Source organism: Leucoraja erinacea, chromosome 3, assembly GCF_028641065.1.
Source record: "Leucoraja erinacea ecotype New England chromosome 3, Leri_hhj_1, whole genome shotgun sequence".
NCBI classification, from domain to species: Eukaryota; Metazoa; Chordata; class Chondrichthyes; order Rajiformes; family Rajidae; genus Leucoraja; species Leucoraja erinaceus.
In genome coordinates, this window is record NC_073379.1 from 27,897,856 (window position 1) to 27,920,369 (window position 22,514).

The 22,514-nt window shown below is 41.4% G+C and overlaps 1 protein-coding gene across 2 annotated transcripts in view; it reads left to right on the forward strand.

The window, feature by feature from the left end:
* c9orf72 (C9orf72-SMCR8 complex subunit) overlaps positions 1-22,514 on the forward strand; it is a 51,826-nt gene that overhangs the window by 12,921 nt on the left and 16,391 nt on the right. The window contains exons 4-8 of one of the 2 annotated variants that reach the window (XM_055632351.1): positions 1,381-1,445; positions 5,464-5,536; positions 9,944-10,060; positions 21,307-21,542; positions 21,641-21,698. In XM_055632351.1, coding sequence (XP_055488326.1) covers positions 1,381-1,445; positions 5,464-5,536; positions 9,944-10,060; positions 21,307-21,542; positions 21,641-21,698 — 549 coding nt within the window. The remainder of the gene's footprint in view (positions 1-1,380; positions 1,446-5,463; positions 5,537-9,943; positions 10,061-21,306; positions 21,543-21,640; positions 21,699-22,514) is intronic. The other variant, XM_055632352.1, reaches the window with a different exon arrangement.

Sequence of the window (22,514 nt, forward strand, 5' to 3'; positions counted from 1 at the left end):
GGGGGGAAAAGGGTAATCAGAGAGAGAGAATAGGACCCCGCAGAAATCAAAGTGAGCATCTGTCTGTGGAGTCACACGAGATGGGCAATGTCGTCAGTGGACACTATTCAGTGGGCAGATGCTAAACTGTGCTACATTAAGACAAAGTGTTTTGTTAACACCATTTTTGAAGTATGCTTTATTGCAGACCATATTTTGCTTGGGTAGCTTACAACCGAATGGTATGAACCCTATTGTCACCATTTCATCTCCAGCCTTTGTCCACCCACCTGACAATCAAACGTCTCTCTCACCTGTATCTACCTATCACCTGCCAGGCTTTGTCCTGCCCCTACTCTTTTTCAGCTTTCACGGCCCTACTATAATCAGTCTGAAGAAAGGTCCCAACCCAAACGTCATCTATTCATTTCCACTACAGATGGTGCTTGACCCACTGTTACTCCAGTTTTTTTGTTAAGTTGTTGTTGTGTTTCTGTTGCAGCTGTTAAAGTAGATCACAGATAATTATCAGGTTATTATTTCATTTGGTCCTTACTTAAACTTAGAATCACAGCGTTTTATTATTAACCAATATTTTCTTTCAAATAAGCTCTGATGCATATTCTACCACTCCAGTTAATGGTAAGGAAACACTCCAAAATCTCTTTGCAGTGAAAATTGTGGAAAGTTATCATTGCACTGTTTGAAAACTCTTCTTTAACTTCCTGTGAGCACAGCATTGCCTTGTATTCATCGCACAAAAACATTTAGCTGTTTTCCAATTTCTCGTTTTGCTTACTAGCAACTATTAGCTATACCTATGCTGTTTTATCCTCAATAATTAATTGTTTGGAATAAAGATCTATTTTATTTGCTGCTTGGATGATTAACTTATTAACAGCAATTTACTCTTGTTAAATTCCTTTCTTATTTTGTATTTCGTTTGATCTACATTTGCATTCGTAATTTCAAAATGACAGCCCAAGCAGGTGTAGTGTTATTCTGACCGTAACACAATATCAATCCAATTGGCATGCGATCAGAGGTACTCTGGTACTCTTTTACAATTTCCTTATCTCAGCTGTACAACACGACTCTTGTTTCCCCTTTAAATTGTTGCATGAAGGCAATCAGTTATTCTTCTCTTGAAAGATTACAATCTCCATCCTACCTTAAAACGTAATACCAATAAATTGTAGCCTTTATTATTTTCAAAATATTTCACATGCTTTCCCTTCTATAAACTTCAAGACGATATTCTTTTCATTAATTTTTATTGGATCTCTTTTATCTCTTTTCGCTTTTCTTTCTGTTAAATCTTTGGAGTGATGAATTTGCATTGCTGTTATTAAATTAATGGTAAAATAATTTAATATTAACATGGATGTTAACTTGATTCAGATTAAGGATACTGTTTTGAATGATGATGACATTGGTGACAGTTGCCACGAAGATTTTCTGCATAAGTAAGTATTTGTATTTACTGAGAGAAATTGTTTGATTGGAGAACATTTGAAGTGCACATAGTTTTACAGCGAAAGTTATTTGGCCTTCCGCATGAGTGTAAAGCAGCACTGTTTTTTAAAGAACTTAATCCAAATGTCCCACAATTCTATTATAATGAGTATGGTTAAATGAGTCACACTGATTCCCATATGCTACTTCTGCATCCTTCCTCAAATATGGGGCATAGAACTGTTTGCAATATTCCAAATGTGGTCTGATCAGCAGAACATTGTAGAGTCTCAGCATTGCATCCTTGCTTTTATATTCTGGTCTCTTCAGAATGATTTCTAACATTTAATTTGCCTTCCCTACTATTGACTGGTAGAGGACTGAGAACGCATCCTTGTGGCCCACCAATGTTGAGAATTATTGCAGAGGAGTTGTTGTCACCTCTTCTCACTATTTGAGTTATGTGGGTCAGCAGGTTGAGTTTTTTTTTTAGAGATATAGCACGGAAAAATGCCCATCGGCCCACAGAGTCCGCACTGACCAGCGACCCCCACGTACTAACACTCTCCTACACACACTAAGGACAATTTACACTTATACCAAGGCAATTAACCTACAAACCTGTACATCGTTGGAGTGTGGGAGGAAACCGAAGATTTCGGAGAAAACCTACGCGGTCACGGGGAGAAAGTACAAACTCCGTGCAGACAGGACCCGTAGTCGGGATTGTACCCGGGTCTCTGGCGCTGTAAGGCAGCAACTCTACCACTGTGCCATCGTGCCTGATGATCCAGTGGCAGAGGAGGGTGCTGATTCGTAGGTGCAGGAGTTTACAGATGGGTTTAGATGGGATTATTGTGATGAAAGTGGAGCTATAGCTGATAAATAAGAGTCTAATGTAGGAATCCTTGTTGTCTAGTTGTTTCAGAGACGGGTTCAGGGCCAGGGAGATTGTGTCCACTGTGGAACTGTTGCACAATAAGCAAACTGCAGCTGATCAAGGCTGGCTGGGAGGCTGGAGTTAATGCACACTATCAACAGTCTCTGGATGCACTTCATGATGGTAGATGTCAGAGCAACTGGATGGTAGTCATTAAGGCATGCTATTGTACTTTTCTTTGGCATCAGGATGATAGTGTTGAAGTAGATGGGGATTTCAGGATGATGTCGTGAAAGGTCCAGGATGTCTGTGTGCTCTGTCAGCTGATCTGCACAGACCCTGTTACAGCCTGGGATCTACGCCTCTCATAATGTTATATGCTTCTCTCCTCAATCCTTCAGCATTCCAGATGAACCAATCCCAAGTCTGTTCAACCTCTTCTTGTAGCTAATTCCCTCGAATGCAGGCATTATTCTGATAAATCTCCTCTGCACGTATTCCAATGCCCCCACATTCTTCCTGTACTGGAGTGACCAGGAATGCATGTAATACTCCAAATGTGACCAAACCAAAGTCCCATAAAGCTGTGTAATGACTTCCTGACTCTTTATACTCAATACCTTAATCAATGGAGGTGAGCATACCATATGCTTTCTTTTCCACTATACATTGCTGTTAGAGACTTTCCATTAATTGTATATTTGACATTCGACCACCCAAAGTGCAACATCTGAGACTTGCTCAGATTAAATTCCATCTGCTGTTTCTGCTCCAATTTCTGTAGCTGATCTTTATCTCGTTGGATACTTTGACAGCCTTCCTCACTGCATGCGCCCCCAGCAATCTTGGTGTCATCTGCAAACTTGCTATCCAAACCATCTACATTTACATGCAAGTAATGAAAGGCCAAGGTAGGATGGATGTGGAAAGGATGTTTCCAGTAATGAGAGAGTGTAGAACCAGAGGGCACACCCTCAGAATAAAAGGACGTACCTTTATAATGGAGATGAGGGGGAATTTCTTTAGGGTGGTGAATCAGTGGAGTTAATTGCCACTGACAACTGTGGAGACTAAAACATAGTTATTTTTAAAGTGGCAATTGATAGGTTTTTGAATAGTAAGCATGTTAAAGATTGCGTTAGAAGACAGGAGAATGGGGTTGAGGGAGAAATAGATGAAGATGATTGAATGGCAGAGGAGACTCGGTGGGTGGAGTGGCCTAATTCTGCTCCTATGTCATGGTCTTATGGACCCTCATTATCATTAGCCACATAAGTCAAAGAGTAATAATAATAATACATTTTAATTACGGGCACCTTTCAAGACTCTCAAGGACACCTTACAAAATTTAGTAAACAGAATACAAAACATGTAAGCAGAATGAAACAAAACAAAAAATAACGACAAAAAAAATAAAAATAAATAGTAAAGACATCAACAAGACACAATTCAAAGACACAATTCAAAGAGAGAGCAGCGGCAGCTAATCGCGCTAGCGTACACTCTCCCTTTCGGCAGCCATCTTGGAAACGGAACAATAAGGATCTTTCACATAGAAACATCCCCCCACAATGGTTACCATTATGGGGGAAGGCACAATGTCCAGTCCCCATCCCCAGTTCACCCATAGTCGGGCCAATTGAGGCCTCCACAGTTGCCTCTACGGAGGCCGGATGTTCCAGGCCGTTCTCGCGGGGAGATTGTGCTCCGGCGTCGGGAGTAAAATAGAGTAATAGAGTAAAATAGCAAAGTACCATGATATGGGTGCTGTCTGTAAGGAGTTTGTAAGTTCTCCCTGTGTCCGCTTGGGTTTTCTCCGGGTGCTCCGGTTTCCTCCCATATTCCAAAGACGTGCAGGCTTGTAGGTTAATTGGTTTCTGTAAATCGTCTCTCGTGTGCAGGATAGATCCACTTTATGGGTAATTACTGGTCGGTGCTGACTTAATGGGCAGAAGGGTCTGTTTCCATGCTGTGTCTCTAAACAAAACTAAACTAAACTCCCTAATAACATTCTAATTCCTGTGGTCAAATCATTTTCTTTATCATTTGACATTTCTAAAGACATTTTTACATTATTTTTGTTTCTGGCTAGATGGTTCTCATTCTTCACTTTCGACCATGACTGAATTTTGAGATTTGTTCCAACATTTATGCCTAGTTTTGTTTGGAAACCTTTCCTCTTTACCATCTTTAACTTCTCTTGACAGCAATGTCGGGTTGCTTATCCTTTTCTGTCCTCAAAGGGGTATCACTTATCTATAAACTATATATTGATTAGCATTGCCTGCGTACTGTTGAACTTTTTGAAAAATACCTTCCAGTCCCCATAGCCAACTTCTTCCTCATCCCTTTCGACTTTGTTTTCTTTTGAGTTGATCATTGGTTTTAGGTCGAACTTTATTACTTTTGATTTTTAGCTTAAAAATTCTTAATCTGCTATTAATTAAATTATCAAATATCACGAACCTCCACCTATGCAGACTAGATTTTTAAATATTTTGTAGTTAATTGTCTTAAACAAAACCAGCAGCTTGAATTGTTTTCAAAAACAATTACTCTGGTGCCCAAAAGCTTTCATAATACAATCGCAGAATCTCCTTTCTCATCCCCTAGGATTAAGGGACACAGCAATTGGCCTTAAAATATTCTGCAATTCCAATATTTTTAAATGTTATGTTTTGGATTATTTGTATGGACCATGCAAGCAATAAAATAAACACAAAGTGCTGGAGTAACTCAGCGAGCCAGGCAACAACTCTGGAAGAACTGGATGGGCAACATCTCAGTTGGACCCTTCAGGAATGAAGGAATCCCGACACAAAAGGTTGACTATCCATGTCTTCCAGAGATGCATCTTGGCCTGCTCAGTTACTCTAGCATTTTGGGGTTATTTTGTAATCCAGCATCTGTAATACGTTGTATCTCATGTAAGTAATAAATCACATGTGGTAATAAATTTTAGTAAGTTGCATAAATTTTAATTAAGGTGAAAATATTTGTTGTTAAGTTGAGCTAGCTTTTATGTACAAATCGTTCCATTTAATGTTTACATTTTAAAAAGTTTCAACTACTTTTCATATTAAACATTAGCCTTATCAAGCATTAATCTCATATATTCGCTTCTAATAACAAAAAGTTGTGATTCGCAGGGCGATTAGTTCCCATCTGCAGACATGTGGATGTTCTGTGGTTGTCGGAAGCAATCCATTAAAAGTAAACAAGGTATTTCTGGCAATCCAAAACCATGGTTCAAAGTTTTATCTCGTCACGATGAATGTGTTTTTTTAATAATTGTACTGTAAGCTGTGTTTTTGTTTTTGTTAATTTTGTATTAAAGGGATTGTTCTATTCTAGATATCAGTGGTCAAATTAAAATTGACAATATGCTGTAGGTAAATATTACAATATGTAGAAGTTTTCCATTTGACCAAATAGGTTTTCTCGCAAATGGAAGTCAATAGAATGATTATTCTCTCTTCTTTCTACTGTAATTTCCAGGATTCAATTTCCTTAACTATTTAGTTCATATTGTGTTTGCTTGATTCATAGAAAATAATAAAAATCAAGGTAGTATAAAGTATTAACTTGTATCTCCACTAATTGATATTCAATAATCAAAATATAAATTGAAGTGAATATTTTTACCAAGTATAATATGTAACATTGAATTAAAGTATTCACTTGATTGGCAAATGATAATATGATCATTGTCACAGAGTTTGCTTGATAAATAATGTGGCTGGCATACAAACTTGGATTGTCTTCTCTGAAGCGTCAGAGGCTGAGGTGCTTCCTGCAATAAAGGAGAGAATGTTGAGTATAGGAAGATACTAAGGGACCTGCACAATATATACTTAGTTGTTAGAACTGCAAATAACTCACAAAATGCTGGGGTAACTCAACGGGTGAAGCAGCATCTCTGGAGAAAAGGAATGAGCGACGTTTCAGGTCGAGACCGTTCTTCAGACTGATGACGGGAGGGGGCGGGACTTGAGATCACACCTTCCCTAACCAACAATGAACCTACCAGGGCACCACCCTGTCTGAGGTCATTTGTGAGGGCGACTGTGCTATCACCACCCTGTCTGAGGGCGACAGATAGCACAATGGGCTAAGAGTTCGGCTGGCGACCAGAAGGTAGCCGGTTCAAATCCCGCTTGGAGTGCATACTGTCGTTGTGTCCTTGGGCAAGACACTTCACCCACCTTTGCCTGTGTGTAATGGAATGTAATTACGGCGGCAGGCGCGGGCACACCGCGACGCCCTGTGTCTCCCTTTCAAGGGAGATGCTAAAAATGCATTTCGTTGTCTCTGTACTGTACACTGACAATGACAATTAATTGAATCATTTCATTTTCATTTTTTTTGTGGCTGGCCCTGATTGTTCCTGGTCTTTTCTCACCTTCAGCACCCCGCATCCCTTTCAGTCTGAAGAAGAGTCTTGACCAAAAACGTCACATGTTCTTTTTCTCCAGAGATACTGTTTGACCCTTGAAGCTGGTGACACGGTTAAATGGGGTGGTCAAAAAGGCTTTGGGACATTGACCATCAGTCAGAGTACTGAGTATAAAAGTTGGGATGTCATGTTACAGTTATGTAAGGCAATGGTGAGGCTGCATTTAGAGTATTGTGTTCATTTCTGGGCAATATGTTATAGGAAAGATGTTGTCAAGTTGGAAAGGGTGCAGAGAAGATATACAAGGACGTCTGTGCTATAAGGAGAGTTTGAGCAGGCTGGGTCTTTATTCGCTGGAGAGCAGATGTGGAGTGATCTTCTAGAGGTTTATAAAATCATGAGAGGAATAGATCGGGTAAACCCGCAGAAGATCTTTCCCAGAGTAGGAGAATCGAGAACCAGAGGGCATAGGTTTAAGATGAAAGGGGAAAGATTTTATAGGAATCTTTGGGGTAACTTATTCACACAAAGGGTGGTGGATGTATGGAATGTGTTGACGGAGGAGGTAGTTGAGGCAGGGATAGGGTATGTTTAGTGGGATATGGGCCAAACACAGGCAAGTGGGACTAGTGTTGATGGGAGATGTTGGTATGTGTGGGCAAATTGGGCCGAAGGGCCTGTTTCCTCGCTGCAAGACTCTGACCCGCTGAGTTACTACAGCACTTTGTGTCTAACTTTGGTATAAACCAGCATCTGCAGTTTTTTGTTTCTACATGGTAGTTATTTCCTTTAGTTTAGTTTAGAGATGGGGTTTAGTTTAGTTTTCACAGCGTGGAAACAGGCTCTTCGGCCCACTGAGTCCACGCCAACCAGCGACTTGTTCTATCCTACACACTTATGATAATTTACAGAAGCCAATTAACCTACAATCCTGCACGTCTTTAAAAAGTAGGAGGAAACCGGAGCACCCAGAAAAAACCCATGCATTCACAGGGAGATGGTACAAACTTCGTACAGACAGCATTTGTCATCGGGATTTAAGCCGGGTCTCTGGTGCTGTAAGGCAGCATCTCTACAGCTGTGCACTGTGTTGCCTCTGCTGCGCCATTGTGCCGCATCTTCTTTTTTGACTGGCAGAGACAGAATGAATCACCTCTCTGTGTGATAAATTTTCTAATTCAATGTCAATTTTTGGTGTTTGGAAGTAGGCTTGGCACCATGTAAGTTTTAAAAAGCTCCAATGTTTTCTGGCTCGTAAATCGGTATCCATCACAAAGTAATAACTTTAGGTATTATGGTACCTAATTTCTCCAAGATGATGCAATGGCAGTGTTTGTGGAGGAACAATCAACCACTCCCTGATTTCTGTGCCCTGAGGGAGATAAATAATGGTAACTTCTGTCAGCCTTTCAATTATTTCTGAAGGCAAGGCTGCACAGCGGCACAGAAAGCTTCACAGCTCAGAGACCCGGGTTCAGTTCTGATCTTTTGTGCTGTTTGTGTACAATTCGCACATTCTTTCATGACAATGTTGGCTCCTCCAGGATGGCACCATGTTGCAGCTGGTGGAGCTGCTGACTCACAGCGACAGAGATCTGGGTTGGTTCCTGTCCCGTAATACTGTCTGTGGAGTTTGCACGTTCTCTCTGTGGTTGTGTGAGTATCCTCTGGGTGCTCGGGTTTCCTCCCACATCCCAAAGATATGTGGCATTGTAGGTTAATTGGGTTCTGTAAAACCAACCCCAGTCTGTAGGGAGTGGATGAGAAAGTTATAATAGAGAAAGTGTCTATGTTCGGCGTGAACACAATGGGCAGAAGGGCCTGTTCCACGCTGTATCACTAAACTAAAAGGTGGTCAGTTTTTTCTCTCATTCCAAATATGTCTGGGTTGGTAGATTAAATTGTCCACTGTAAATTGCATCTGTGTAGATGTGTGGTAGAATTTGGGGGGAGCTGAAAGGAATGTGGGAAGAATTTTTTTTTAAATAGGATTAAAATAAAATTAATTCAAAATGCGTGGTTGTGGTTCAGTATGGACTTGATGAGCCGTAAGGTCTGTTTCAGTGTTGTATCTGTTATTTTTTCTGGTTGGCAGGATGTAATGAGTGGTGAGCCACACGTATTTGTGCTCTGATCTCAACACTTCTCTATTTATATGAAATGACTTTGAAGGTTCTGTAGTTATGGTTGTTGAATTTACCGATGGCACATAGATACAGTCTTACAGTGTGGAAACATGTCCCATCTACACTAGTCCCATCTACCTGCATATGGCCCATATCTCTTAACCTGTCCTATCCATGTACCTGAGTAAGTGTTTCTTAAACGTTGCGGTAGCACCTGCTAGATATGGAAGAAAATAAATTGCGAATGAGGCTAGGTTTGATAAAATGGGAAAATATGTAAATGTTCATTTGGCAGAAAATGTTGTGGAAAACTGCAATATATAAATGGTGAACAATTACAGAACTCTGAGATGCAGTACAATCTAAATGTCCTGGTGTGCAATGTACAAAAAGCTAGTATGTTTTTACAGGTAGTAATTGGAAAATTGAATAGAACTTATTAATTTTATAAGAATTAGGAAATGGTTGCAGGTGTCGGAAGGTTAGTCTTAGGTTGTATGGGCCAATAGTGAGTACACATCGGGAATATTGTGAATTGTCTTGTTTAGAGTTTAAGGATGTTAATGCATTGGAAACAGTTCAAGAAAATATTTTTAGCAGCTGGAATGAGTGGGTTGTCTTACAAGGAAAAGTTGGATAATCTAGGTTTGTATTCATTGCATCACATGCATCATCAATCTACAGAGTTGAATGGAGAGAGAGGACAGATTCTGGAAATATCTTGTCAGGGATATATGAAGAGAATGGTTCCTCTTGTGGGAGAATCTAGAATTAGGTGTCATTATTTAAAAGTAAGGAATTGCCCCTCAAATGACAGAAATGAAGCCAAATTCTTTAAGGGGTTTATGAATCTTTGTAACTACTCAAAGAACAGGAGAAGCCAGGTATTTGATCATAACCAGATTATTATTAATTAAGGGAATGATAGCTTCTGATGACAGACAAATGAAGGAATGGAGTAGTAATCCAGGGATGAAGGAGGAATCAGATCAGCTAGAATTTTATTAAATGCCAGAGCGAATTGTAGGGGCTAAATGGATTACTGTTGTCAATTCATTTATTTGTGCATTATCATATGAGCTTATAAATATTTCTGTACATTGACAGATGGTTCGTACGCTGTGCCTTTTCTTGACTCCAACGGAACGGAAGTGCTCACGACTTGCTAATACTAGTGGTTCTTTCAAATATAATTCGGGACTCTTTGTTCAGGGCCTGTTAAAGGTACGATTGTTTTAACAGAACATCTGTTGCTTTCCATCAATTTTGCTGCTATCTCAAATTTAATTATTTTATTGTTGTTGACTATGCTTATAAAACAGGTAGGTCTGTTCTGCATATTAGCTGATTTCTTCTGGCTTTGGGGCGGCACAGTGTCGAGTTTCTGCCTTACAACGCCAGAGATCTGGGTTTGATCCTGACTACGGGTGCTGTCTGTACGGAGTTTGTACATTCTCCTTGTGACCACGTGGGTTTTCTCTAGTTTCCTCCCACATTCCAAAAACAGGCAGGTTTGTAGGTTAATTAGCTTCTTTAAATTCTATCCTAGTGTCTAGGATAGAACTGGTGTATGCATAATCCTGGTCGGCGCAAGCTTGGTGGGCCGAAGGGCCTGTTTCCATGCAGTATCTCTAAACTAAACTAAACCAAAAAGCTACACTTGGAATGAGGGATTTTATGAGCAGGTGTGACTCCATACATCAATGTGTTGATGCACTTTGATTTTAATCACTAATTATAATACATTGTTTAATGTTTCTCCTTACCAATGCCTGATTGTAGTCAAACATGTTGTATACATAATATTATAGTGCTAACAGGGATCAAAAGTAATTGGCGCAGGTCTTCTGTACTTAGCTGAATTAAACATTAAATAATCTGGATTAAAATAATCTTCATGGGATTTCTTCGGCCATGTCTCTTGACTTGAATCTAGTATTAGATCATTTCTGGGAATTTATTTTTGAGCACAGGTAAAGATTGGATTGGGGATAGAGATTAATAAAGCAGAAATTTGACTATTTTTAAAATAAATAAATCAATCTCCCTTAATGATCAATTCTATTTATTTTATATATGTGATTAAAGTAGTTTGGAAGAATACAGGCCGAATATGCAGGTGGGACTAGTGTGAATGGAGCATGTTGGTTGGTGTGGACAAATTGAGCCAAAGGGCCAACTTTCATGCTGATTGACAATGACTGGAAGGAAAACATAGCATCATTTAATATTTAGCATTCTATTGATTGATTTTTATTATCATTGTCAATAATTCCAAAACATAAATGGATTCAATAATCAAGATCACCCTGTGCCGTTAATGTAAATAAATAGTTACAGCAGCGACCAGAGCTCTGAGGTATAGTGGGAGAGGGTGAAGACAAGCAGAGCCATAATGATAGGCGAGTTGGTAGTTAGGGGGAACAGACAAATAATTCTGTGGTGGGTGATTCTGTTGCAGTAGATGAGGCTCCAGGATGGAGTGTGTTGCTTCCCTGGTATTAGGGATCAGGATATCTCTGAGAAGCTGCAGGACGGGGGGGACAAGGACAAGCCAGAAGTCACTATGCACATTGGCACAAATGATATTGGTAGGAAAGGGGATGAGGTCCTACAGAGAGAATACAAGGATCAGGCCAAAGGTTTTAAAAGGAGAATAGTAATCTCTGGATTGCTTTCAGAGCCATGTGGTGAATTGGTTGCTGAATTGGTTGCTGAAGAGTTATGGTTGGCACAGTAGCATAGCAGTAGTTTTTTTGCCTTGCAGCACCAGAGATCTGGGTTCGATCCTGACTATGGGTGCTATCTGTGCGGAGTTTATACGTACGCCCCATGACTACGTGGGTTTTTCTCAGGTGCTCTGGTTTCCTCCAACACTCCAAAGACGTACAGGTTTGTAGATTAATTGGCCTCGGTAAAGATTGTAAATTGTCTCTAGTGTGTAGGATAGTGCAAATCTATGAGGATCGCTCGTCGGCGTGGACTTAATAGGTCGAAGGGCCTGCTTCCACGCTGTATATTTAAATTAAACTGAACTAAAGTTGGTGCAGGGCAGGGATTCAGATTTTTGGACCATTTGGAGTACAATATTCAGTTTTAATCACCCTCCTTTAGTAAGGATATCATTAAGATGGAAAGAGTGCAGAGAAGATTTATGAGGATGTTGCCAGAACTCAAGGGCCTCAGTTATAGGGATAGGTTGGGCAGACTATGACTTTATTCTTTGGAAAGTAGGAGGCGGAAGGGTACACTTATAGAGGTGTAAAAAATCAAGAGGGCAGTTGATAGGATAAATGCACAGTATTTTACCCATGGTAGGGGAACGATGAGGCAGAGGACAGAGATTTAAAGTAAGAGGGGAAAGATTTAATAGGAATCTGAGGGGCAACTTTTTCACAAGAGGGTGGTTTCACACCGGGGGTGGGGGGGGGGTGTCGCACGATGGCAGCCTCGCCAACAATCTGTCCATCTTTTCGTCTTTTTTTTTTGTTATTTTTAGTGTGTTTTAAATTTGTGTTAATGTTCTATGGTTTGTTTTATGTGGGGGGTGGGGGAGGGGGTCGAGGGAAACTTTTTTTTCAATCTCTTACCTTGCCAGAGATGCGATTGTTTTCCGGATCGTATCTCCGGTCGCTCTGAGGCCGAAGATCGTGGAGATCGGGATTCACTTTGAGCCTCACCGCGGGGACGTGGACTTACCATCTGAGCCGATTCCTTGCCTGGGATCGACGCTCCAACCGCGGCCTGCGGACTTAAACATCTGGAGCTTGCAGTCTCGGGTTGAGACCGACGTCGGGAAGCTCCAGAAGCCACACAACGTTCGACTAACCCCGACCTGTGGTAGATCGCCCGGCGCTGGGGAGCTGAGATCCCCCCCCCCCGATGCAGGAGCTTGATCGCCCCAACGAGTAGGCCCGCTGCCGGCTATGGGAGTAAGATCATCCTGACAACAGAAGGTTAGAGGCTCCCGACCGCTGGAGAGATAGAATTTTTTTTCGCTTTCCATCACAGTGAGGGATGCGGAGGAGTCACTCTGGTGGATGTTCATGTTATAATGTATTTTGTGTGTTCTGTTCTTTTTTTTTATTGGTATGACTGTATGGCAAATGAAATTCCTTGTATGTTGCAAAACATTAATACTAAAATTTTGGAAAAAACCAGCAGCCCCCCACAATTAAAATGTGGATTACAGAAATGACTGAGACCTTGCATTTGGAAAAAATAAGATTTGTCTTAATTGACAAACCAGAATTATTTGTTAGAATACAGTCTCCATTTATTGAATTCTTAAAGTGAATTGGTTTAACACAAAATCAGGGTTGAAACTTGAGTTTGGGATTGGATGACTAATTATACTTAATATCTGTTGGACCTATCTCCACAATCTTGTTATTTGTAATTTCTTTTTTCGTCTTATTTTTTTCTCAATTAGTTTATAGTTTCTTTTATCTTTTTCTCTCTTTATCTTTATTCTTTGAAACAAAATTAAAACATTGAAGCTATGTAAGAAATCTGTAATTAAATTGTCGCTTACTGCTATTTGTAGACATGCTTCTAAGAAAAATATTTAAAAAAAAAATAATTTAAAAAAAAAAGGCATTTGGACAGGTACGTGGATAGGAAACGTTTAGGGAGATATGGGCCAAATGTGGGCAGGTGGAACTAGTGTCGGCATAGATGAGTTGGGCCGAAGGGCTTGTTTCCATGCTGTGTAACTCTCTGATTCTATTTCTCTAAATAGGCATAATATAAAGATGGAACAGAATGCATCAGGTAGTTCTGCTGTAACATTTGTCACAGTGTAAATTGGATATAATGTGATGGAATGCAGTGTAGGAATACACAGCTGCTTTGAGAACTGTGCTGCAATATATTAAGATTTTGTTTGTTTATTTTTACCTTATTTCAATTTTTGTTTTGTTTATCATAAGTGATTGACGTGGATATATAGGAAGCGGAATGCTAATCATACTGCTGAGTGTAATAGGAAAAGGAAGACCTTTACTCTTGATGAAAAACCAGAGGTAATCAAATGGTTTTGTAAGATCATAAATGATAGGAGTAGAAATAGTCCATTTGGCCCATTAAGTCTACTCCGCCATTTAATCATGGCTAATTTATCTCTCCTTCCTAACCCCATTCACCTGCATACTCCCCATATCCTCTGACACTCATACTAATCAAAAAAGTAATGAAAGTTTGAAAGTCCATGCGGTTTCATTCAAACTAGTTGGCTTAAGGAGCCTACACGATACTAAAGGCTAATGCTGGTAGGGTTAAAAGAAAGTTGTCTTTCTGGAGCAATTGTAAGTACAAGTAAAACTTGTAAGGCTAAGGTGATGGATGGGACTGAGAGGCAATAGACAATAGGTGCAGGAGTAGGCCATTCGGCCCTTCGAGCCAGCACCGCCATTCATCCCCAATCAGTACCCCGTTCCTGCTTTCGTCCCATATCCCCTGACCTATCTTTAAGAACCCTATCTAGCTCTTTCTTGAAAGTATCCAGAGAACCGGCCTCCACCGCCCTCTGAGGCCGAGAATTGCACAGACTCACAACTCTCTGCGTGAAAAAGTGTTTCCTCATCTCTGTTCTAAATGGCTTACCCCTTATTCTTAAACTGTGGCCCCTGGTTCTGGACTCCCCCAACATCGGGAACATGTTTCCTGCCTCCAGCATGTCCAAACCCTTTATAATCTTAAATGTCACTCTGATCATCTCTCCTCCATCTAAATTCCAGAGTATACAAGCCCAGCCGCTCCATTCTCTCAGCATATGACATTCCTGCCATGCTGAGAATTAACCTTGTAAACCTACGCTGCACTCCCTCAATAGCAAGAATGTCCATCCTCAAATTAGGGGACCAAAACTGCACACAATACTCCAGGTGTGGTGTCACTAGGGCCCTGTACAACTGTAGAAGGTCCTCTTTGCTCCTTTACTCAACTCCTCTTGGTATGAAGGCCAACATGCCATTAACTTTCTTCACTGCCTGCTGTACCTGCATGCTTACTTTCATCGAATGATGAACAAGGACCCCCAGATCCCGCTGTACTTCCCCTTTTCCCACGACACCATTTAGATAATAATCTGCCTTCCTGTTTTTGCTACCAAAGTGGATAACCTCACATTTATCCACATTAAACTGCATCTGCCCACTCACCCAACCTGTTCAAGTCACCCTGCATTCTCATAGCATCCTTCTCACAGTTCACACTGCCACCCAGCTTTGCAAATTTGCTAATGTTACTTTGAATCCCTTCATCTAAATCATTGATGTATATTGTGAATAGCTGCGGTCCCAGCACCGAGCTTTGCGATACCCCACTAGTCACTGCGTGCCATTCTGAAAGGGACCCGTTAATCCCTACTCTTTGTTTCCTGTGTGCCAACCAATTTTCTATCCATGTCAGCACTCTACCCCCAATACCATGTGCCCTAATTTTGCCCACTAATCTCCTCTGTGGGACCTATCAAATGTTTCTGAAAGTCCAGGTACACTACATCCACTGGCTCTCCCTTATCCATTTTCCTAGTTACATCCTCAAAATTCCAGAAGATTAGTCAAGCATGATTTCCCCTTCGTCAATCCATGCTGACTCGGACCGATCTTGTTACTGCTATCCAAATGTGCCGCTATTTCATCTTTTATGATTGACTCCAGCATCTTTCCCACCACTGGTGTAAGGCTAACTGGTGTATAATTCCCTGTTTTCTCTCTCCCCCTTTCTTAAAAAATAGGATAACATTAGCTACCCTCCAATCCATAGGAACTGATCCTGAATCTATAGAACATTGGAAAATCGTGACCAATGCGTCCACGATTGCTAGAGCTACTTCCTTAAGTACCCTGGGATGCAGACCACCAGGCCCTGGGGATTTATCAGTCCCATCAATCTACCCAACACCATTTCCTGCCGAATGTGGATTTCCTTCAGTTCCTCCGTCACCCCAGATCCTCTGGCCACTAGTACATTAGGAAGATTTTTTGTGTCCTCCTTACTGAAGACGGATCCAAAGTACCTGTTCAACTCATCTTCCATTTCCTTGTTCCCCATAATAAATTCACCTTTTTCAGTCTTCAAGAATCCAACATTGGTCTTAACTAATTCTTTCCTCTTCACATACCTAAAGAAGCTTTTACTATCCTCCTTTATATTCTTGGCTAGCTTACCTCGTACCTCATCTTTTTCCCCTAATGCCTTTTTAGTTATCTTCTGTTGCTCTGAAACATTACCCAATCCACTTGCTTCCCGCTCATCTTTGCTACGTTGTACTCCATTTATTTTTATACTGTCCCTGACGTCCCTTGTCAGCCATGGTCGCCCCTTACTCCCCATGGAATCTTTTGTCCTCTTTGGAATGAACTGATCCTGCACCTTCTGTATTAATCCCAGAAATACCTGCCATTGTTGTTCCACTGTCATACCAGCTGGGGTATCTTTCCAGTCAACTTTGGCCAGCTCCTCCCTCATGGCTCCATAGTCCCATTGTTCAAATGTAACACTGACACCTCCGATTTACCCTTCTCCCTCTCCATTTGTAGGTTAAACTTGACCATTGAACCTCCTAATGGTTCCTTAACCTCAAGTTCCTTTATCAAATCCGGTTCATTACATAACACTAATTCCAGAATTGCCTTCTCCCTGGTAGGCTCCAATATAAGCTGCTCTAAGAATCCATCAAGGAGGCACTCCACAAACTCCCTTTTGTGGGGTCCAGTACCAACCTGATTTTCCCAGTCTACCTGCATGTTGAGGCCTCTGAGGATGCAGGTTGAGGCCTCTGAGGATGCAGGTTGAAGGACAACCAAGAAATAATTCTGGGACACATTTTTTGTCATTAAAAAAAGGCTTTGGCAATCTATGAAGACTTGAAAATCAATCTGAAAATCCTGGTGCTTTCGTGCCTTTCAGACCCAGCAATGACTGGTTTGAAGGATTTAAGAAACACTACTGCCTGCACAATGTGAAATTATGTGAAGAACAAAGCTACTGAAAAAATCTTCCTCTTATTGTAATTAAATTAATTGACAAGGAATGTTAACCTCTGGATCAGATTATTATTTTTGATTAATCTATTTGATTTATTTTGGAAACAGATGAACCTTGTGGGGCCTGTGTAGCAAAAACAATAAGCTCCTGGTTTCAAGGCAGCAAAGGTCTATGATGTCAGGAACAAATGCGATTAGATTTATAGCTCGAGCATGTGAATGTTGTATGACAGCCAATCCTTGTGCCTTGAAAAGCTTGATCAGGTCGAGCCTAGGTATCTATTTCTAATCGAGCAATAGAGGTTTAATGAATGGACAATTTTTTTTCTGATCTCACTATTGAAATTTTTGAGTATTCAAATGTTACTACAAAAAGAAGAATATATAGACTGTAAAATTATTCTCCTCATAGACCATGTGTCAGCAACCTTGTTCTGCATAGGGGGCCAGGACCCATGTCTGTGAGCGGATGGTGGGCCACATCTATCGCCATAGTTAATAAATGGAGGTAATAATAATACATACTAACTAAATTAGTAATACATAAATTAGTAATAATACATAATAATACATACTGACTAGTGTGACACTTAGTGGTTTTTTTCCCATTAGTTTTCACGTGTTTTTCAATTAGCTTTCTGCAGATCCCTCCCTCGCGTCCTCTGGACTGACTGCAGTTCCCAGGTCGCATGCGTTCCACGGGCCAGGACTATCTGTAGCACCCAGGTCGCCTGCCCCGGGACTAGCTGCTGTTCTCAGGTCGCCTGCATGCCCTGGGACTGGCTGTAGCGCCCAGTTTGTCTGCATACCCTGGGACTAGCTGCAGTTCGCAGGTCGCCTGCATGCCCTGGGACTAGCTGCAGTTCCGCGGTCGCCTGCGAGCCCCGGGCTGGGAGTAGCTGCAGTTCCCAGGTCGCCTGTGAGCCCTGGGACTAGCTACTGTTCCCAGGTCGTCTGCGTGCCTCGGGACTAGCTGCAGTTCCCAGGTCGCCTGCGAGCCCCGGGCCGTGACTAGCTGCAGTTTTCGGTCGCCTGCGTGCCCCGGGACTGGCTGTAGCACCCAGGTCACCTGCCCCAGGAATGGCTGCAGTTCCCAGATCGCAAAAACTTAAAAAAAAAAAAAGCCTGCGAGCCGGATGAAATCTGGTTACGGTCCGGATCCGGCCCATGGGCCATAAGTTGCCGACCCCTGTCATAGACAATGCCCTGAGTCATCCACCTGGAATTGAAGAGCTATCAGAACATATAAAAGTTTTGCCTCCGAAAGCCACCTGGAGATTGATAAATTCTTGATTAGTAAGGGTGTAAGGGGTTATGGTGAGAAGGCAGGAGAATGGGGTTGAGAGGGAAAGGTAGATCAGCCATGATTGAATGGCGGAGTAGACTTGATGGGCTGAATGGCCTAAAGCCTTTGTCCTACTTTCAAGACCTGATTGGCGACCTCTGCCGAGTTTGCCCTCGACTCGTACTCGCAGCATGGTCGCCACGAGGTCATAGGAGGTCTTCGTAACTCTTCCTTATGCTCGTGAGTGATCTCCGCGTACTCGTGGCCTCAAGTAGGTCGTGGCGTTTTTTCCAGCCTGATAAAAAATGTCCACGAGTAAAAAAAAAAGGTTGGCATGGAAAAAATTAATACTTTTTATTTGTAGGTAGGTCGTGATGGTAGTCGTAGGTCGGTAACTGGCCCGAGAAAAAAAATGCAAACATGACATCATTTTATCAAGTGATCATTTTCCACTCATAGCTAGTCGTAGTTGGTCTTAGGTGTGGAAGATTGAGGTCGAGGGGGGTCATAGGAGGTTGTAGACATAGTCGGAGGTCATAGACATAATTGTAGAAGGTCGTAGGAGGTGTTTTACTTCGGCGAGTCAACACGACCTTGAGATTTTTTTCGTCTAGGGTCTTCTAAACTTGTGGATTAGGTCGTCCAAGTGGGACAGGCCTTTAATTCTGCTCCTACAACTTAAGAACTGATGAACCTCCCTCCCACTATTGCTCGGCAAAGGAATAGTGGCAACATTCAAGGCTACAATTGGAGGCACACAGAAGGCTACTACAGTAGGCGAGGACAAATCAAGCAATGGTAAATTTTGAAAAAATCTTCATCGATAGAACAGAATAGGCATAATTTTAGAGGCTTGGGCTTGATGTCACAAGGGATTGCTTACAGGGAATATGGTGTAAACTTATTCCAGATCTTATTGATAACTTTAAAGGTTTTGAACCACTAAAGGAATTTCCCAAATTAAATGATCAGTCTGTGGCCTTGGTTAAGCAAGTCAGATTTGAAGAGGTGGTGGTGGACCATGTTGAAGAGTTGCCGGAGTCCAATGAAAAAGAGCTTTATACTGAAGATCTGCATGTTTCATTTATGACACTTCAATGGCATTTGTAGATGATGTTGATTATGTTTATTAAACGATGCTTTGAGATTTACACTTGTGTCTTCTGTCTTGCAAGAAATTGATAAAAACAGCTGCCATGGTTTGAAGACAATGAATATAATGCTGAGTCCAGCACAAAAGTAATTTGTTCTGTAAAAGCTGCTCTATCACCCCATTGTGAGCTACTCCATGAGAAAAGTTTATCGAAGCAGCAACAAATAGACTCTTCAAGGGTCAACACTACAAAGAAGATAAAAACAGATACTGCAGCCATTTATATTTAATGCCTCCTCGTCCATGACAGATCTCCAGCCCCATCAGCCAGATATTTATCACTCTCTACATTTACAATAACTCTGCCATTACTCTAAAATAATTTTATTTATTTCACTCATTTATTCAATGGTTCTTTAATTTTATGCAATGTGTCTTCAGTTAGGGTTGAAAATGCACATGTAAATCACACCTTCATAGATTTAAAATCCTGGAGAAAATACAATTTAGTGATTATGAGTCTGAAACATTCTAGCTTCTATCCCCCATTTCCCCATTGAAACAATTGTTTTAATAACTGCATTTTGTGTAATGTGAGGTTTCTTTGAAACACAACTATCACATTATTTGCAGAACTACCTGTATATCTGCATGACATTTATTTTTAATAGAGCATTTTGAAAGTGTTTACATTTGTTTGGGTGCCTGTCGTCCTGATTCATGAAAGCGTTCTTATCTAAGGGGTAATTGCAACTATTAGAAATTTTGGAGGAGGAGCCATCTTGGGAAACGGCTGCTAACCAGCAGCCGTCCGTTTAATCAATTTTTGTTTCAGTTTTTAGTAAGTCTTGTCTTTCGTTTGTAGGAGAAATGGACTTCTTAATGTGGGGGGGAAGGAGGTAATCTTACTTCTAGGTCCCTACCTGGTCGGTGAGGCAGCTTTTTCTCCGGGCTGCCCGTCGACCTGTCCTTGTGGCCTACCAGTGGGCTTGGAGTGCCGTTTCCTGGCAGGGACCGCCCAGCACCTCGGCTTCGGTGGCGGCACAGCGCTGGAGAGCTATTGTGGTGCGGAGTGGGCGATGCCTTGCATGGGTCGCCACGCTGGATTGACGCGCTGGAGCTCCGGTGAGCTGGACCACCGTGATCAACACCTGCGGGTCTGCGGAGCGGAGCGGGCGGCGCCGACTCTAACATCGGGAGCCTGGGAGCTCCAACCCGGTGCGCCCTGTCGGCTTCGGAAGCTGACAACCCCCTGCTAGGAAGCGGCCGTTCCAGGTGGCCCAGCCACTGTGAGGACTCTCCCGACGCCGGGGCAACTCCACCCGGCTAGAACGGTCAGGAACATCGGGCCTTCGTAGAGGCAATAGCGGTGGCCTCAAATAGGCCTGACTTCTGGGAGAACTGGGGTTGGGGACTGGACTTTGTGCCTTCCCCTACAGTGGTAACCATTGTGGGGGGATGATTTTTCTGTGTGTAGTTATTATGTTAGTCTGTGTCCAAGATGGCTGTCGGAAGAGAGAGTGGACGCTGGCGCGCTTTAGCTGCCGCTGCTCTCTCTTCACATTGTGTTTTTTTATTTTTTTTTATTTTGTGTCTTTGGAGCGATTTCTATCTTTAATTTGTATATTGATGATGTCCTTATTATTTATTTTTCTCCGACTATATGTTTTTTTCTCTTCTGTTAATCTTTGTAAGGTGTCCTTGAGATTTGAAAGGTGCCCGAAAATAAAACTTATTATTATTATTACAAAGAATATTTAACAGCAATATTAGAGTTTGAGAATGAGAAAAGAACAAATCTGGTGCATATGGCCTAACGATTTAAATTAAATGTGAATCATTCATGACCAAACATTATTCCCCCAAATTGTAGTGTTAACCCACAGGTTAAAAATAAAAATATTTGGTCGAGTATTCAATAAGAGTATAATTGTAACAATGGGACCTACAAACTTTTGAATCAGTCCCAATTTTCAAGATATTTCAACAGTAACATGAAGTTGAATTTTATAAATTCAGTACACCTAATATACCTTCAATCATTGGGGTTTGAAATCACTGGATATTGATGCCTCTAATAATTACAAATGAACTTTTTCAGGATTCTACTGGTAGTTTTGTGCTGCCTTATCGTCAGATTATGTATGCTCCATACCCAACCACGCACATTGATGTTGATGTTAACACAGTGATGCAGATGGCCCCATGCCATGAACATATATATAACCAGCAGAATTATATGAGTATGGAACTTGTCACACTTCAGAAGACTGCATCAGAAGATGTCGAAATTCCTGATACCTTAATTCATATGGATGAAGGTTTTACCCCTAATCTGTATGTATTGAAATCAATTGTTTTTTTGACAAAATGTTATTGTTTTGTCTATAACCTTGAATCCACATTTTCTAAATTACTTTTCATGAAATTCTCAGGAATATTTTCCAGGATGTGATGAATCGAGACACGTTAGTCAAGTCGTTTTTAGATCAGGTAAGATGTATTAGAATTATGATGCCAGAGTTAACTGATGTGTGATTACAGGAAGATAGACACAAAAAGCTGGAGTAACTCAGCAGTCAGGCAGCATCTCTGGAGAGAAGGAATGTGTGACGTTTCGGGTCGAGACCCTTCTTCAGATTGTAGGAGATTTGTTTAGGGTTTAGCAATGGAAATAAATGCCTAGAATTTATGATGAAACTAGCCATTCCCTCTCAATCCACCCCCTCACCAGCTTCTTTCCCCTGCAACCACAGGAGATCACCTGCCACTAAACCTCCTCCCTCATCCATCAGGTGAAGCCAACAGCTATTCCAGGTCAGACAGAGTTTCACATGTACCTCTTCAAACATCACTTTACTGCATTTGACACTCTTGATGTGTCCTCCTTTGCATTAGCGAGACCAAGCATAGACTAGATAACTGTTTTGCTGAACACTTGCACTCTGTCCTCCAAGGTTGTTAGATTTCCCCATTGCTAACCATTCTTTCCCATACCAAGACCAAGCTTTCTAGCCTTGGCCTTTTCCATTGCCAGAATGAGAGCACATACAAACTGGAGGAACAGCACCACATATTTTGCCTCGGTAGCTTACAATCCAACCATATGAACATTGAATTCTCCAATTTTAATTATCTCTCTCATTCCTGTGCACCCCCTCCCAACCTAGTATACATGCATTTCTTAGACTAAGCCCCTTTTTCCACCCTCCCTCTCCTCCAGTCCCCTTCCATCTATATCCATCTTTACATTTCACTCCTCTCCTTATCTGACACTATTTTTGGCTTCTCCATTTCATCTCTAGGCTT